This window comes from Mustela erminea, chromosome 18, assembly GCF_009829155.1.
Source record: "Mustela erminea isolate mMusErm1 chromosome 18, mMusErm1.Pri, whole genome shotgun sequence".
Lineage (NCBI taxonomy): Eukaryota > Metazoa > Chordata > Mammalia > Carnivora > Mustelidae > Mustela > Mustela erminea.
The window spans coordinates 31,645,876-31,664,794 of NC_045631.1; the positions used below are offsets into that span (position 1 = coordinate 31,645,876).

The 18,919-nt window shown below is 41.6% G+C and overlaps 2 protein-coding genes and 1 long non-coding RNA gene across 3 annotated transcripts; 2 read left to right on the forward strand and 1 right to left on the reverse strand.

Moving 5' to 3' along the window:
• The first annotated feature begins 7,392 nt into the window (after window positions 1–7,392).
• Window positions 7,393–11,030, forward strand: TMEM100 (transmembrane protein 100). Its single transcript, XM_032320259.1, has 2 exons — window positions 7,393–7,795; window positions 9,223–11,030. Exon 2 carries the CDS (start codon window positions 9,289–9,291, stop codon window positions 9,691–9,693), a length of 405 nt encoding a protein of 134 aa, XP_032176150.1. The 5' UTR covers window positions 7,393–7,795; window positions 9,223–9,288; the 3' UTR covers window positions 9,694–11,030.
• A 1,370-nt stretch (window positions 11,031–12,400) lies between these two features.
• Window positions 12,401–14,877, forward strand: LOC116577273. Its single transcript, XR_004280471.1, has 2 exons — window positions 12,401–12,753; window positions 14,350–14,877. It is a non-coding gene; the product is annotated as an uncharacterized LOC116577273 (long non-coding RNA).
• Window positions 14,878–16,368: 1,491 nt separating this feature from the next.
• Window positions 16,369–16,828, reverse strand: LOC116577272 (cytochrome c oxidase subunit 7A2, mitochondrial). The gene has a single exon (XM_032320261.1). The coding sequence runs from the start codon at window positions 16,770–16,772 to the stop codon at window positions 16,521–16,523; it is 252 nt and encodes an 83-aa protein (XP_032176152.1). The 5' UTR covers window positions 16,773–16,828; the 3' UTR covers window positions 16,369–16,520.
• Window positions 16,829–18,919: the final 2,091 nt, after the last annotated feature.

Below are 18,919 nucleotides of genomic sequence, written 5' to 3' on the forward strand. Positions count from 1 at the left end.
CTCCATGCTGTTCTCTAGAGTGGCTGCACCAGCTTGTATTCCCACCGACAGTGTAGGACGGTTCCCTTTTTTCTGCATCCTCGCCAACACCTGTCGTTTCCTGACTGGTTCATTTTAGCCATCAAATTGGAATTCTTAAAATATTGACTTTCTCATTGTATGAAAAAAGTTAGCAATGTCAAGTCATGTGTGTATATCGTATATGTGTCAGCAACTGTGTGTACATGTATGGAATGAAGTAACTTATAAATTCATTCATAATTTTAGAGGCAAATTTACCTGTGAGCTAATAATGACATTATTTGGCAGGTCAGACACTGGTTTGCGAATTAGTAGGCAGGCAATAATGCATCTCCACTGGAGACGTGACCAGCTGTGCCAGCAAAATCCAGCATGCATCCTCCACCCTACCTGCTCTTCGTCCTGGCCTTCTGTTTCTGGTGACAGTATCACCAAGCAATTAATTGCTTAGGCCTTAAAACCTTACCATTCCCTCTCCCTTGATAACCTCCCCCACAGAAAATTCATTGCCAAGTTCTGCTGCTTTTGCCTATTATGATGTCTTCAGACATGCCCACATTTCCTAATATCAGGCCCCTAGTGCCTCTCACCTGGAGAGAGGTTTCCTAACTGGTGTCCCAGTCATACTCTCTGACTTGCCCATTTTTACTTTCCAAGTTGCATTTCACATTCTCATGCCAGGCTACCTGCGATAATGCAGAGAGCTCAGCATGCCACTCTGCTCAAAAAACACTATTCTCAGAATACAGTCCCACCTTGACATTGAGCCCATAATCTCATCATAAACCCTTTCCAGTCTTAATTCGGACTGCTCTCTGTCTGTCCCTGGTGCTCTACAAGTCAGCCACAAGGGCTACTCCAAGCTCTCTACACAAGACCTGTACTTTTCTTTTTCTTTTTTTTTTTTTAAAGATTTTTTTTTTCTATTTATTTATTTGACAGAGAGAGATCACAAGTAGGCAGAGAGGCAGGCAGAGAGAGAGAGAGAGGAGGAAGCAGGCTCCCTGCTGAGCAGAGAGCCCGATGTGGGACTCGATCCCAGGACCCTGAGATCATGACCTGAGCCGAAGGCAGCGGCTTAACCCACTGAGCCACCAAGACCTGTACTTTTCTGAGCTATGTTTATATGCATCCTTCCACCTCTAATCACCTTCTCTCCTTCTCTACTTATAATATGTTCGATGTCTGGGCATCTGGGTGGCTTAGTCAGTTAAGTGTCTACCTTGGGCTCAGGTCATGATCCCAGAGTCCTGGGATCGAGCCCCACACTGGGCTCCCTGATCAGCAGGGAGCTTGCTTCTCCCCCTGCTTGTGCTCTCTCTTGCTCTCAAATAAATAAATAAAATATTTTTTAAAAAAATACTCTCGATGTCTGCTTGCCATCAAGCTCTCCCTCCCACCTACACTAAACCAACTTGATTTTCCCTGGGCTTCCCTATAGCAGTTTGTTATTCCCTCTAGTAAAAAGGTCACTCACATAGGTTGCCCTATGGCTTTCCTGTCCTACGCTATGAGCTCCCTGAGAGCAGAGACTGTGCTTTGTTTACTGGTTTGTACCTTCTCAACTTAGAGCATTAAACAAGTCCCTGGCACCTGAGAAGAGTAAAGTAAAAATGAGTGGAACTTAATGTTCATGAAAGCACAGGAATGGCCTGGTGACATCTGAAACGTCCCTAGTGCTGTGGCTTCTGGCACAGACTCCACTGGTACCAGACCTGTGTCTTAAACCTCCTCAAATCTGCTTAGTAACACAGCTCTATTTCAAATCCCAGATGCTGATGAGGCAACATACATGGTTTCAACATCCTAGAAGCAATAGGTACACCTTCTCAAAACACTTTTCCAAAATAAACCTAGTGAGACTATGTCATCCCGAACCCAAGAAAATGGGACGCCCTCCGAAGTTAGTTAGAGACACACAACCTCATAAATAATTCTACCCAACAGAGTCCTCCCAGCACAGCACAGGAGAAAGAGGCACTCGGACTGGAATCCTGGCTTTGCCTCTCTCCTTAGTAGTAGATCCTAGGCAAGTACTTAACCCTGGGCAAGTACTTTGAGTTTCAGTTTCTCCATCAGCGAAATGAAAATATGAACACCTGAGATGGGGTCTGTGTTGGGGGGTGCACACTGGGCACCAAGCAAGTGTTAACATGCTCCTCCTCTCTTCCCTGGGAGTGCTGTGGGGGGCAGCTCACAACCAGGGCATCCGGACTCTGGCCTTAAACCTGGGAACAGTGATTTCCTCCGAACCTCTGCTTCTACAACCATGTTTCCATTCTATACTCACATGGGTTTGATGAGTTGCTGGTAGCTGAAAGTTGACAAAAACTATTCATGACAATTTACTTGATGTCCCTCTCGCCCATTTATAGAGAGCTTAAAGTCTATAGTTTCAACTGTAGCTTTCATGGTGTGGGGGAGGCCAGCCCTGATGTACCCAACCTATGTGGGTCATTTTAAGACCATCACGACACAACTCAGAGATGGCTAATTGGGTCAGAATGTGTATCCTGCTCTATGGATGTGGAACAAAGGAAAGCTAACTGACCCTTATAGGATGTCACAGATCAATCATTTTCAGAAAATTTTACCTGCTGTAGGGTGGTTTCAAATTCCCAGCACTAGACTCATGTTGAAGCCTAGAAATTATGTGCTGATCAGGAGTAGACTGAGGTCACACAATGGGCACCCCAATTATTTTATGGACAAGACGAGGGACATTTCTCATCAGAGGCTAGGGGGAGATGGCTTCCGTAAAAAGGCCTAGTAAGACCTCAAGTATCAAGAGGAGTGGCAAAGGAGTGAGCTCATTCTCATCCCTTCCTTTTCCTCTCCTGGAAAAAAGGCAAATATGGTGGGCTTCCCACAAGCCCCTGAATACATGACCCATAGTCTACTAGGGAAGGCTAACCCGAGTGGTAAGAACCTGTTTGGGAAAATGTCAGCCCAATTTTCTCTAACTCTTGACCTTTGAGGTTCCTCATCTTAGGGCTCAAAAGAGTAGTAATACATAAATGGAAAGGATTATGCAAGATACAGGGGGATGTATCAGGAACACAGCAGGTTCAACATATATTCAGATTTTGAAACAAGAAAATCAGTTCTCATCTGAGGCTGGAGTGCCCATTAGTTCCTTGTTGAAGTGGGAGGTGATTTCCTCAGCCCTCCCTAAGGTTCCACTGTGTCATTTGATTTAGCAACCCTGTTTTTTTATGTTTATACGATCATTCATAGTTACTCAGAACAAAATGGGTAAGAGAATGGTGACCAGGATATGTATCTAAAAGATGTATGATGTCCTTTCTATACACACATGGACTTCATGAGTTTCCCGTAGCTGGAAATTGACCAGCAAATAGTAAAATATATATTTATACCTAAGGCATATCCATTGTTCCTCTTGATGCTATCAGATCTCTCTATTTAATGTCCCAGAGCTCAAAGAAAAGTGCCTGGGGGTGGGGAGTGGTGTGGGGGGGAAAGCAGTAATAACATGACCTGTTATCCAAAATGAACACACACGCACAGATCACTTTCCAAAATGTTAGTGATTTCAGAACATAAATGCAGACACACCCTTAAAAGAAGCACTGCAAGGAAGAAAAACTGGCCTGCTTCCCAAAGTTCACTGAATCCAATTGGACTGGGTGATGACCCAGATCAAAGGCATGCAGTGATTGGACGGAGTGCCGGAAGGACCTGGCATCTTCAGAGCTGCTAGAAATTAGCCAACTCAACCACCCCAAGCAAAAGCAAACTGAAAGCAAATATGGGCGAGTAATTGAATACACATGGGGGTGCTCTTCACAAAATGCAAAGCTTGTGTGCTCCCAAAGGAGCAGTTTCCAGATCTTCAACAGCATAAAGGCAATGGCAAAATCAAAATGCCCCCCCTTTCCAGCCCAGAGACTGAACCCTGGCTTCTATCTAAGGCAAGGGGTGAAATCTCTTCTATGTCATCACCTTCTTCTGTGCCCTCCTCCACTTCTGTATCCTCTGCATTTAAAAAGCTTCGTTCCTAATCTAATTTCTGAATGAAATAAGATTTTTCAAATTTGGGAAAATTCTCTCCAGAACAGCAAGCTCTGCTGATGCCTTTGGTGGAAATATTACATGTTGCAGGGTGGTTTCAATTTCCCACCACCAGACTGATGCTGAAGCCTGGAAATTATATGCTGATTAGGAGTTCAGTTCCTCAGAGATATGATTTTCCAGTAAACCATCATTTCCATGGTGCCTTGCCATCCTCTGATGAAAAGCACTGATCAGACCACTACTGACTGGGACTTTAGGGACAGGGTCTACACATGGACCACATGCCATTTTCGCCATGAATCCTCCTCTCCAACTACCCCTCTGCTTACTTGCATATCAGGACGAAAGAGATTAGTTTACACCCAGTTCCCCTTGCCCCCATACCTCCTGAACCACCCCCCCCAACCTGTACCCACCTCCACCCCCCACCCGAGCCTGTCTGGAAGTATAGAACAAAGATGACAAATTCTTTTCTGCAGGTTCCAAGTAGGGCAGAGGACTATCAGGATATGGGGGCTTTGGGTAGGGAACATCTTGAAAATGAAAATGAAAAGCCTGAATAAGGCTATAAAGAGAGTAAAACAAAGCAGGGCATTCTTTTCAAACTTGGCTCCCTTTTTAAAAATATGGATGACATTCACAGAGGGAAATAGAACAAAATGCAGCAGGACTTAAAGGATTTCCTCTCTCCAAGTTTTCTCCGGTCCCTTAATTGTGTTTCAGCCTTGCTGAGTACTTTGTTTACGGTCCCTAGTGTGGTGATTTGCATCCCCCTCTCTGGGTTGCTGTGGGCCGGAGCTGGCAGCTGTCTCAGTCGGATTCTGGCTGGGAAAGGTAAGAATCTTTGCCTTGCTTTCTGAAAGATCTGGGAGAACAATGTTGAATGCCTACAGAGGGTAGTAGGGGGTGGTGGCGGGGCATCGACTTAATTCAAGCACTGGAAGCTTTCTGAAAAGTTCCCCAAACTTAAAAGAATCTCCTGGAGCCATGTGTTTTAAAAACAACCAGAAAGGTTTCTTCTCCCTTCTGAAAGGTTTGCAGAAAGAAGACTGGGTGCATTGTAGAGATTTTGTATTTGTGGGCAGGTGTCCCTTAAGCAATTCCCAAGGGGGTTTAACATCTTACAGGCACAGAGTGGAAGCAGGTAAAAATATTCAAAGACATCAAGCATTGATGACTAGGAATTCTCCCTGAATTTCAATTCAAAGAGGTAAAAGTCAGTTGAAACTGTATGTTGCAGTAGGTATAATGATCAGTGCCCATTCTTCACATACAACTTCTGTTTTATCTTTGTGTTTATCAATACAAGTCACCAACTGTCTACTTATGGAGTCTGGAGATGTGCATCTGTGTACATAGGCATATGCATACTCTCTTTGAAGAATTAGGGTGAATAAGATGCCTGGAGCCTGGAAAGGCTGAAGAATACTTTGGTGTTACAAGTAGTGACAGACTTGCCCCCGTTCCCAGCACACAGATACACTCACTGTCCCTTAATATAGATTCAGCCAAGGGCTCACTGTGGAAAAGGCTGCCTCTGGTTTCTCTCTGGCAAAAGTCTGATTTATGTACCTTTGATTTTAGTAAAAGGGGAATATGATATTCAGCAAAGTAAGGTGATATTGAGAGCTTCATTGGGTTTGCTGGATTATTTGGGGGGGGGTGGAGGAAGAGACCTATGCTAGGAGACAGAGAGGAACTGTGCCCAAAGTTCACGGTCTACAGATGGGAGGGACTGATGCTTTTATTAGAAGTGTTCCCAAAGCCTCTAGTGTATGTACCCAGCAGCCTCCATATCACCATCTTCCCAGGGCAATGTTGGCCAAGTGCTGAGAAGCCCAGGTCCTAAGCATCCCTTATCCTTGACACCAAGTGACAGCACTTTTCCCGGATGATGGCCTCTTGTGGTCCCACATTTTAAAAGTACAAGGATGGCAGCTAGGAGGACCTCCAGGTAGTTACTGTTCTCAACACGCTGGGCTCCCCTGAGTCGGTGAAGTCAGACCTCAGGGACTTCTCAACTTTATTTATTTATTTAAGATGAGGAAGCCCTCTCTCCGACTTCCATTCTAGAAAAAAAGGACTTCTATTCCCTCCCCCTTTACGACAAAATCATCAAGGTATTTTTACTAGATGCAGGATGTTATCTTAAAACAGAAGGGGGATGCCTGGGAATGTCCAAGACCTGCACCAATAATTAAAGAAATCTAACAACCCAAGAGAAAGAAGGGAACAAATCTCTTCTGAGATTTTAATTTACATTTGCAGATTCACTGTATTAATTAAAAAGAAGTTATTACAACTTGCACAGATTAAAATAGAGAGGATGGATAACTTTTAGCTCCAGGAGTATAGGGATGAGCTTTTAAGTGTCCCAGTATTACCTCATTGTTCTTTCAAATGGGCAATCTGGGGCTTTAAAATTTCAAATAGCTTATCTGTAAAAAAAAAAAAAAAAAAAAAAAACCTGTAAGGCCACTTGGGGAATAGGTGAATATAAACCTTTAACTTCATTGTCTGAGAATGGGATGCATCAAGCCATGTGTCCTTGAATGTTTCAAATATCTTGTTCCTAAAAGTGGGCCAAAGAGCAGCAGACACCATGGCATAAGCCAGGAGCTTGTTACAGACCTACTAACTCAGAGTCTACACTTAACGAGCTCTCCACATGATTTATGTGCCCATTAAAGACTGGGGCTCAAACCAAGGGTTTCTTTCTGCGTGACCTCTCTGTGATTATTTAACCCCTCTGAGCCTCATTTATACACTATTTACAAACTCATTTGAAGCTAGTGGGATGAACCTCCATAGGAGGTGCTCTGTAAATGACCGCGATGAAGGTGGTGATGATCGTGATGATAATTTCAGCATTGCCAACAGTACTCACCTCCTAGCACAAGCAGTAAGTGATTGTGTTTAAATCAAGATGATTGGTTTCTCTCTCAACCATAAATGTTTGGCATCTCCTACCCTCATTCCTAAGTGAATTAATATCAAACAAGGGAGGTTTTAAGCCTTGGATGGCCCCACACACATATAAAGAAAGAATACTGGGGAAGCCTAGGAACATGGATTTTTGCTGGCTTCCAGGCTGAATTCAGCTGCCCCATGACTTCACAGCTGTTCCTGCTGCCCTAAAGTGTCTGTCCCGTCAGCTCTGTCCCCTCAGTTGGGTCTGCAACGCTGACTCTGGGATTTTCTTATGAAAATGCCTGATGGGTGGGAGGAAGATCTGGAGGTTAGCTGGGGAAAAAATGAGTAATGCAAAGCCATCTACTTAGTAAATGCTGCAAAAGAAATAATAAAAGCTGGCTCCTGTCTCTGGGGACTCTAGAATGATTCTGACTTATCATGTCACAGAGCAGAGTTGGGGGAAGCCAAAACTCGAAATCTGCTGGCAAGGAAGAGAACGAAGGAAAAAAAAAAAAAAAAAAAAAAAGACAGGGAGGGGCAATCCGGAGGGGGAGGAAATAAAAAGAGAGAGAGGGAAAGACAAGCGTCATTTAGGAACAGAGGTAGAGCGAAAGAAGGAACTCCAGGATCTGAAACCAAGCACACGGCACAGTATTTTTCTATCTTTTCTTTTCCCCAGAGCAGATTCTTGTCCTGTCATTTTATTGACGGACGTGCTATTACAGGCTCTTTTGCCAGAAGTTGACGGAAGAAGCTCAAGGGCTGCTGTTTCTTCCCTCCCAAGTCCGGTGGCTCCCCTGGTAATGGACTGCTTTTCTCTGAGGTATGTGTATGTCGTCTGGGGACAGATCTTCATTTGCAAGTTAACTTATGCATCAGCACTGGGGGCAACTTTTTTTTTTTTTTTTTTTTTTGCTTTCTTATATAATCTCAAATACCCTTTAACTGGTGAAATGATGATTCTAGGGTATCTCTGGACAGCAGTGATTAATTTTGGTTGACTAAAAATTATATGCAGGCAGGCAGTTCTAACATCCAGCTTCATTGCACAGGGAGTGATATGTTGATTTGGGCTTGAATCTGTTTTCAGTGGTTGCTTCATATGTTCAAAGTATTAATCTCATTGAAACAGCCTCAAGAATCTTCCTCTAAATTTCTTCAGTGATTGCAACTGCTCAATTCTTTGGCTGCTCTATTGCTTCTCAGGGACAAAAGAGAATGACTTAACATGTCTGAACAGCAGACAAGAGCATTCACTGATTTCTCCTAGGCAGCCTTTCAACCAGATGCTTTTGACCAAGATTTTCAGATTTTGTCCTAAAATGTTCTGGTTCAAAATACCCAGAAATGGCAGCAAGGGCACGGGAAAATTGAGAAAGTCTAAAACTTTGCTGAAAATTTAGCATGCCTATTTTTTAATACATGTCATGGTCTGCATAGTGTTGAAATTCCTTGTTGAGTTCTATGGAAGTTTTTGAATTGATAGCTCGTTACTCTAAGAGTTAATCTTATCTTTAACATAAGTACAAAATTATATCCTACAAAACTGAATTTTCCCCCTGCTCTTCCTTTTTCAAATGGATTGGAAGGTATTGCCCTATTTCAGATCACAAATCCTAATCTCATTGCTGCTGAATTTTTGCTGACGTGCACCCCACCGTGGTCCCAGGGCACATATTGCACTGTGAAACAGTTACAACAATGAAGACTTACTGACAGTCATCTGCTATAGAAGAACACCATTTGTACACTCGCTGCTGGTCTTAACACTGATTTGGTGGGCAGTGAATTGGTGGTAGTTTGGAATGCATGTTATGCCTGAAAACACTGGCAGAATCTAAGTTGCTATGAGTTTTGGAACGAACTATCTGAAGGATTGTTTATAGTGCATTCTCCCCATGAAGGAGGCTGTCTTTTGGATTAGGATTGAGACTTTTCCGTGTGTTTAGAAAAATGAGAAGCAATAGACAGAGCGGAAAGCCTTGTAAAACATTTGTAGATCGTCAGAGTTTATTGAACGCTGTAAAGTGCTTCCTGCTTTTTATATCTTCCCCTTTTTTATGGCTATCGTTTTATCTTGCATTTTGCAAAGAGAATGCAAACAATCAGGAAAAGAAAATATGAACTCTCATTTTCACATGCATCTGTGTGTCCTAGAAAAGAACCCAAGAGATGGTTCCCCAGCTCTTTACTTCTACTTACAGGGCTCACTCTGATGCATTCACCTGATACGTTCTGTCTCCTCCACAGTTTCCACTCTGGAGAGAGCCCCCAGGCCTAGTCTGTGAACCCAGCGAAGAAACATCGCTAGTAAAAATGACTGAAGACTCCATAAAGGAGATCCTGGGAAGCCCAGCATCTTCCAAGCCTGTGACAATGGAGAAGAACCCCAACAGCGAAGTGGTGGTCACCACGGTCCCCTTGGTCAGTGAGATTCAGTTGACAGCTGCTACAGGTGGTGCTGAGCTCTCCTGTTACCGCTGCATCATTCCGTTCGCCGTGGTGGTCCTTATTGCCGGGATAGTGGTCACTGCTGTGGCTTACAGCTTCAATTCCCACGGCTCCATCATCTCCATCTTGGGTCTGGTCCTCCTGTCATCTGGACTTTTATTGTTAGCTTCCAGTGCCTTGTGCTGGAAGGTGAGGCAGAGGAGCAAGAAAGCCAAGAGACGGGAGAGTCAGACGGCTCTAGTGGTGAATCAGAGAAGCTTGATTGCTTAGGACGGAATGAGACCAAATGGGATATGTGGCCTGGAAAACTTCCTCTCCCTGTGTCATCCAACTCACCCAGAACTAGAGTGGGAGAGAATGAATGGTGCATTGCGGTATACCAGAGGAATAGAGATTAACTGAGTGCGGGAGGGTAGAGGGGGTTCTGTTTTAGGAAGAACCTACTTGTGTCTTCTTTAATGACAAACTTAACTCTAAGGGCTATTTCTAAGACTGAAAAATCAGCTCTTTCTCTACATTAGACATTCGAGGGGTCATGGGGGATGATGGCATTAGGCAATGTTCAGTTCACCTTGGAAAGCAGCCAATGAAAGATGAGAAAATAGTCAGATAGTTCTGGCACACCAGCGACCTGCCTCAAAAACAAAAACAAAAACAAATACAAAAGCCCACACTTTTAAGAAGTTGTAGCATAAAAAAATATTCTGCTGAGAGTCTAAATCATCTTGGATTTTACATCCTTCTATGAAATTCTGTGATAATTTTTTTAATAAGCAGATTCTCTGGCATCTTTTTTTTCTTTTGCTTTTAATAACTCATCATCAGTGGTACTTTTTCTTAAAGAATAAACTAATTTTTTTATGTTTTAACATTGGACAGTTTTAGATGATTGTAATGAGTCAGAAGTTAAAAGGTAAAAGATGTAGCTACTAAATGACATGGGGGGTTAAATTAATGTTAAAATAATCCAACCTAGCACTTTTGATTTTTATATAAAGTCTAATATACATTTCATTCAAAATAATAAATACTTATTGCTGCTGAAATTTCTTAAATGCTTGTTGCTGTTGTAGTTACGTTTATTGCAGTTCCAAATTGCCCATCTTCCCTTGCCTCATTGGAAACATCTCAAATACATTTCTCTCAAATGGGCATGTTGCTTCTCCCTAACTTATCTAGAGGATTTTTATTTTTTATTGTATCATTCTTTATGACTTATGAAGAATAATATTAATTATTGTTCACTACATACTAAACACTTCTATGCCATTCACAATTAAGAAATTAATGCCTGGAGTCAGGAATTTTATAATGTGTTATTAAATGTGTGTTATCTATTCCATCAGCCGTTAAATATTTGCTTCACTTATTTTTTGAGCATCAACTCTATGCCAGGCACTGTGTAGATTCTTAGGATGCTTAAATGAGTTAGTTCTAATACAATGCAAATAAGTTCACTGCTTGACTTCTGTGGATATTGAGCTATTCTAAACCCAGCTAGGACTCTACCCCAGAACTGTCGCCAGGTATATCGTTGGTCCATGTAGTTTAAACCACATGAAATGAGTATGGGAAGATACTGAGGCATGAAGCCTTTCTTAAGCCTTAGAAATGCAAAGAAAAACAAAACAAACCTCACCTAGCACTTTCAAGGGAGGCACCCTCTTAAGGAATTTAATTAAATATGACAAAAGCCCTGTGGTGCTGACTGCTGCCTAGTGCCCAAGTAGTTTTGCCCAAGTAGGAGAAGCCTCAATGGCCTCCTCGTTTCTCCTGGCTTTGAAGGTCAGATGGGGCAAGCCTGGAGTTGTTCGCTATAGTAGAGTACACCACAATGATCTTAAATGCATGCATATTCACACTCCTCCACACCCCACTGGGCCAAATCCAAGTATGTAGCACCGGGCTGGTTTCAATGGGAGAGAGTCTGTGCTTTGACATGCCTCTTTTCTGCTCAGAATATTCAAAGGCTCTCCGTTGCTGATGAAGAAATTTCTCAGGCAAGTGTTCAAGGTTCTCCACTATCCGATCCAAACAGATGTATCCAGCTTTCATTTCAGTCCAGCCTGAAAACTCCTGAGTTAGTCAGATCAGACTATTTAACATTCTGCATCAGACTGTGGTTTCCTGCTTCCATGTACATTCAACTTCTGTTTTCCCTCCTCCATAATGCCATCTTGTTCCTCTCCATCCAAACGTCTCCAAATCCTGCTTCTCATTAGAGTCCCAGCCTAAATAAAACAGCTTCCCAAAAAACCTTCCCTTTTACCTCAAAGTAATTATTTCTTTCAGAGTCTTTACTCATTTATTCTCTGAGGGTAACTTTCATTTTCTGCCATGTTGGTGGCATAAATATTTTAACTTCTTCTAAAGCTCTTTAGAAGGGATGATGTCCTTTTTTTCTTTTTAACCCTCATGTGATGCCAAATACAACATCTTGCACAGAGTAGGTATTCAATAAATGTTTGCTAAATGAACTAAAGAATGAAAAATCAGAAAACAAGTGTAAATCAGAAAGCAAGTCTAGAATCACAGTCCGTTTATTTTACTCTCTTAAAAGAAAATATCTTAGTTCTCAGCTCTTCCCAAATAGGTCATCCTACTCTGCCTTCCTCAACTATAAGCAACAGGTGCAGGTGAGTGCTTGCTACCTTTGTTCCTACTTCTCCAGCCTGCCCTTCAAAATGCTTGGTAAGTAAACTCATGAATGATTTCAGGCCACCAGGGGGCCTCATGCTGCTACCTGAGTCCCGAAGGAAACACTGGAATTATAAATTGTAACAACCGAAATGGAATCAAATCTGAACACAGCAAGAGATCTCCTAAATTGGGAGGAGGTGAGGAAGATTCTCCACTGAGCGCACTACTACTCTCCTTCCTAAGCCATTTCACAATGGCTACATCTGGTTCTCCTAATCAGCAGACGAGCCCTGTGTGGGAGCCTTCAGTCCCATTAAAGGCACAAAGATTGTCCTATGCACTGTGAATTCCAACTCTCATGAGGGTGAATTATGATATCACAATTATCTCACAACATACGTCTTTACTGGGCAAGAATGTCTTTTCAAAACGTTTTATTATATAGTGATAAGCAGATATGGAATGTATTCATAAGAATGATGCAGGTATGTATGTATTAAAAAAACAAAACAACAACAACAACAACAACAAAAAACCTGGCCCCATCGTGCAGCACTAGAAACCAGCTGTCTCGCCCACCTGGATAACCCTAAACCCCACACATCTTGGGTCACACAAGAACAACTTTTTCTTTTTTTTTTAAACAGGAACAACTTTTGACCTCATCCAGTGCAACAGGTCTCTAACTAGGTGAGAATCATAGCCACCCAGGTAACTCTGTGCTTCCCACCTCACTATCTTCATTAATCCTGGGAACCTTGCCTGCAGAAGATGCTCAAGGTCATAGGGATCATGCAGATGACTAAAGCTAGGGCACAAGACCAGGAGAGCCAGATCACAAATCCTCAAACCTACCTCTTTGTACCATCACCACTCATAAAACGAAGTGGGGGGAGATCTCCTGGTCTCCTGGGAAGTATTATGGCTTTGAACTTAGAAGATCTGACTATAAATCCCAGTTCTGTTAAACTAGTCAGATGACCTTGAGCAGTTAAGCCTCATCTTTAAAATAAGGTTAATTTTTAAGAAATGATTTAGATTTTTTAAATTATAAAGTACTATATAATTACAAAATTGTTATTTATGATAATATCTAATGTTGACCTTAGCTTTTTTCTCTCTGATTATTATCCCAACATGTCATTAAGCATCAAGCAGCCCCCATTTTGGTTAACTGACTTTAATCAGACACTTTGTTTAACCTTGACATTATCCATAAAGGTTTTCTAGATCCAAAATAATCTGAGGAAGGTTCCTGTTCCAAAGATGAATCATTACATTTCCTTAATATGGTTATAATTTTCAGTGTTTTCACATACATAGGAGTTGCTATAAAGGTATATGTAATATGGATATTCAATTAGGTGCCCTCAACATAAAAGATTAGGAGAGTGAAAAGTCCTTTTCTTCCCCGCCCCCCCCCCCCCCCCCCCCCCCCCCCCCCCCCCGCCACTGCCATTCAAGCCAATCTTGTACTGGGCTGCCCCAAAGAAAGGAAGACCAAAGGCAGAAATCTAAAGAGAAACAAAAGAAGAGAACTCCTAGTGCCTGGCTTTTGAGCTTCCAAGGGCATCCCTGTGATTTAGGACTTATCTATGGAACTGTCAAGGGTAGTTTGTTTATAGCTGATTTTTAGAGTACTCCCTTACTCTAGGACTTAATCTTGCGTACAACAGTATTCAACTGTACCTGACGTTACCCAACATTCTCCAATCACACTTTGAGGCTGGAAGTGCATGTGTCCTCCCAGCTCTTCGGAGGAGCAAACCACCTTCAGAGAGGATAAGTGACTTGTTCAGTCAAGGTTTCACAGCCAGGACCAAAATGTTGACCAAAAGATAGACACCAAGCCATAACAGGTATCATTTCCAGAATGTCTCTTTAGGAAAGGAAGACAATAAAAGTGCTCTGACACGGACTTTTCTTTTTGAAGTATAATGTACACAGAGAAAAGTGTACACCTCAGAGAATTTCACAAACCTATAGAACTAAAATCCTGATGAAGAAACTAAATGCAGCACCCTCCCCAAGTCCCCCTTAAATCTACTCCCAGTCATTATTTTTCCAGGGGGGACATTATTCTCACCTCTAATACATAGAGTCATTTGGCTCTTTTTTTTTTTTAACTTTATATAAATGGAAATCATACAAAGTGTACTCTTTGTGCCTGGCCTCTTGATGTGCCATTACTTCCAATATTAGGTTATAAAGACACTGAGGCTTTTGCCTTAATGTTTCTCTCTCTGTCTCTCTCTCTTTCTCTCTCCTGCCTTGTTCTGGGAGAAGCCCTCTGCCATGTCACGAGGACACTCAAGAAGCTCTGGAGAGGCCTGTGGGTGAGGAATTAAGGCTTCCAGCTAATAGCCAGAGAGGAGCTGAGACCTACCAGCAACTACCTCAGTGAACCTAGAAGGGGATCCTCCCACAGTGGAATCTCCTGCTGACTGTATCCCCAGATGACAGCCTCACTAAAACCTCCTAAGACGCCTTCAACATGAACCACACAGTCAGGGCTGAAGTCTACGATTTTTGTAGGCCCTAGGCACTTGTCTTCATGGGCCCTTTCTTTCACTAGAAAGAAAAAGAAAGAAGGAAGGGAGGGAGGAAGGGGGGAGAGAGGGGAAGTGAGAGAGGGGAGAGAAGTGAGGAAAACGAGAATGTATTTCACCTATTGCAAAAAGAAAATTGTACTGGCAAGTATTGTGGGCTCTAGGCACTGCACATACTGGACCTAATGGCCCTTTACTCAGTTAAGTCACTCTTGGATTCCTGATCCACAGTAACTGGGAGATAATAAATGTGTGTTGTTTTAAGTTATATGTTTTAGAGTAATTTGTTATTCAGCAACAGATAATATTGTGCTCTTGTGAAATTTCCTCTACGTGACTTTTGGTGTACATACCACATATACATCTTTGTTGAGAATACACCTAGGAGTAGACTGGATTAAAGGGTAGGTGTGTGTTCAGCTTTACTGCCAGAGTTTTCAAAAATGGTAACATCAATTTATACTTTCATCAGCACTATAAGAGTTCTGGATGCATTGTATCATCATCAATTTTCAAAATATTTTTAATCTTCCATTTCAGTCATTGTGGTGGATGTAACACTTGCTCTTAAAACATGTATTTAAGAGAAGGGATGTGGCCCTGGAAGCTGGGCTCTACTAGGGCAGAGCAGGCTAGAGGCGGGAGAAGAGATTAGAGTGGAAAAACACAAATTAGATTTGGGCTTTGAAAAAGCAAACAGCAAGAGATAAATTCTCCCGGAAGTGCTCTAAGACCAGAAAGCAGGCTAAAAACTGAGGGCTGAGTTCACCATGCTAACAACATTTCCAGAGTTCTCCCTATGCTTGAAGCCTCATGCTCTGAGCTTTGCATGGACGATCTCATCTGATCCTCAGTCTAGTCCAACGAAGGAGGTACTACTATTACTTCCATTTGATAGATGAAGATACAAAGTCACAGATTAAACCAAGTAATTGAGATCACACAGTTAGTAGAGTAGGGTCTGGTTTCAGATTCCAGAACCCACTCACTCACCCACCATGTTGATACTCCCTGGTACACATTAACCTTCCAAAACCTGATTCTTGAATAAACGTCCCAACCAGACGCTGAGCAATACAGGGACAAGAGTTTGAGCTAAAGCTAAAGAGTGAGTCAACAGTTTGGAGAAACCAGGACTAAAGAGGTAGATGATTACTGAATCATTTGCCACCTGAAGCCAGGTCTTCTTATAATATATCTTGTAATTCAGCATTTTGCACCTTTTAAGACACTCCTATTAACATAGGACTGACCTAGGACCTCAGCCACATCTTCTGCCACAAAATCTGGTGCTTTCATTCTTGGCCTCCTGGAGTTTCCTGTGTGGAAAATTCAAGACTCAGAATTATCAGCCAGGCTCAGCCCAAAACTGGAGGGAGTGACGGAAGTACATAGCAGGATAACTTGACGTACTTTAGGGGGAATCAAAGAAGGCTTCCTGCAGGTGGGGTCTTGATAAGAGCAGGACAGGTAGAGGAGTTGGGCAGGTGATGGGAGTAAGTAAGAAGCAATCAGAGATATGCCCTGAGGGAAAACCCAGAGTGAGTGCTGAAAGGTCACTTAGCCCCCAGCCTCTCCACCTCACCTGATTGCTCTAAGGCAACAATGAAAAAACTCCTTAAGGGGATTTACCAATTACAAAATTTTATCCAAGCAAAGAGGCACAATAACTCCAATATCCATAAGGTTCAAACTTAATGAGAACCAAATGTTCAGGTTCTAACTGATCAGGAACACTCCACTTTATTTTATTTTATTTTTTTTTTTTTCATGGTAAAGACTGCTTTATTGGTGGCAGTTAGTGTAAGTCAATAAATATTGATCCCCAAATAACTTATTTATCAGTTACTGGTCCATAGAGAGCTGAACGAAACTGACCCAACTGCCTGCTGAGATGATAAACTGGAGTCAATCCTGCTTCTTGGGAAATGAAGCCATAGCTAGCTGATATATGGCATATGCTGTTCCACCAACTGTAAGCACCATAGTAGCTCTATACAGGAGGGCATCAGCTACTCCACCCTTCAGATGCACTGGAATTCCATTATCCTCCTGAAACAGCTTTTGTTTCTCTGGAACTTTATTTTCAAACTGCCTGCGTGAAGCAGTACTTATGGTCCTCTGGGCAATCTGACGAAGAGCCAGCAGATTCCGCAGCATCTTGGCTCAGTTAATATCCACCAACCGCATCAACCGACCACCAAGAACGAAACTCCAGGAACACTCCACTTTAATGTATGAGCACCGTGGGGATGGTGAATAAAAAATAGTATCATAACTAAAATCTTCCTCTTCCTCATTATTTCAATAATTATCTTCCCTGAAGATGGTGTAGCACTCCTGTTAAAGGCATGGCCTCTAGATACAAAGTGCCTAGACTTGAAATTCGGTTTTTCCATTTCCTTGCTCTGTGTCCTATACAAGTAAACCTGTACCTCAGTTTCCTCGTCAATAAAATGGGAATATTAATTGTACACCTCATAGGGTTGTAATAACTATTAACTGACTTAACAGATAAAAAGTGTTTTGTCAATGACTGGTACTCAATATATTAAGTGGTACTAGCATCTATCTTGATTTTAAAGCAAAGCCAATATGCTTTGCCATATAAAGCTACAGAAATTACCAGAAAATCAGTTCAAATGAGATATTAGTAGAAAAACAGCAGTTTATCTCATGAGAGAAATTTCAAACACAGAGAAAATGGGTTGACATAGAAATTTGCATTTGGTCCTATCAGGCAAGAAGACACCCCCTCCAAATCCATCTACCTATCAATGTTTTGTTTGCTCAGTCAGAAGCTGTTTGTGTTCAACATATTCATACCCAAATTTACATATCTTAAAAATAACCCTGATGGCCTCAAGCTACCTGATAGAGGGCTGGTTAGCATTTGGACAGTGCTTTGATGTAGGCATAGCAATTTCATATTCATTTCCACGCTAACTCTTTCCAGAAGCTCTGTGAAATATTATTCTCACGTTGAGATGGGAAAATTGAGGTTTGGAAAGGTTAAATGGTTTGCTTAGGATCAAACATTTCCTAGATGACAGAAATAAGAGGCCCTGATCCAGGTCTTCTGTCTTTCCATTCCACCTCGCCCTTGCCTTGTTAACCTGGGCAATATAGGTTCCTGTGGAATGCCCTCCCTTGGGGGTCTATGCCCCCAGGTCAGACAGCTAAGGATGTTTCAACAAGCCTTGAAATTGGTTATACTTACAGTTATGCTTTATTGTTCTGATTGGACAAAGACATTTTTTAAAGAGTTAAGGTGGTGAATTGAGATTTGCATCAACAGCTGAAATAAATATATAGCTTTAAATCCTGTAGAAAATACACATTTTCCACTAACCAGCTCTGGTTGCTTTTGAGGGTTTATTTGTTTGTTCCTAGATAAAAGAAGCTTACATCTCCATACAGCTTATGTTTCAAACAAGAGACTGTCTTTATCAGTGGTTCCCAAATGTCTGTCCAAGCCCTGACAAATTCAGACTCACCCAGAAGCTCTATAAGACCAGGACTCACAGGTGCTGACCTCAGAAGCTCTAGTTCAGCAGATTCAAAATGGGACCTTCTATCTGTTAAAAACAAACCAAAAAAACCCCAAATATCCCAGGAAATGAAAATTAATAACCACAGTGTTTTTTCTCTACAAATTGTTTTATTTCTCAATAAATTTATAATAAGGTAGAAGACTGGTTAAGTATAGATTTGTCAAAGGCGAGACATCAGGTAATATGGCAATATTTTATTTTAAAATTTTAATGTGTATTTTCTTTATTCCAACTTTATTTCACTTCTGAAAACCTATCTGATCATAAGTTTTACATCTTTACATAGATATAACAGAATTATAAGAATATTTATAGAACCACGGAACACTGGAATGTTTTTCTCTGGAATTCTGTTTCTACTTTTGTAGTTAGATTCTTTCCCCGTGTTCCCCATTCTTTCCCTTATGTTCAAAATAAACAACTGTTATTGTTAAAAAAAAAAAAAAGAGTCTTTCTGCACTGCCAGCATTGGCACACACTTACCCAAAAATACCTTTGAATTTATTATGGTACATCTGTATTATATACACTCAGTAACTAATAAAATGAATGACGCAAATTGGTACATACTAATATTAATTTGGATATATTGCAGAGAGTCTGTAACACATTATGTGGAAGGCAAATTTTCAACTAATATTTATCATATACCATTCTTGTAAAATAAATTGGAAGTGTATTTGAGCTTGTTTAAATAAAAACTATAGAAGAACCCAAGGAGACCCATTAAAAGCATGTCCATCATTGGAGTGT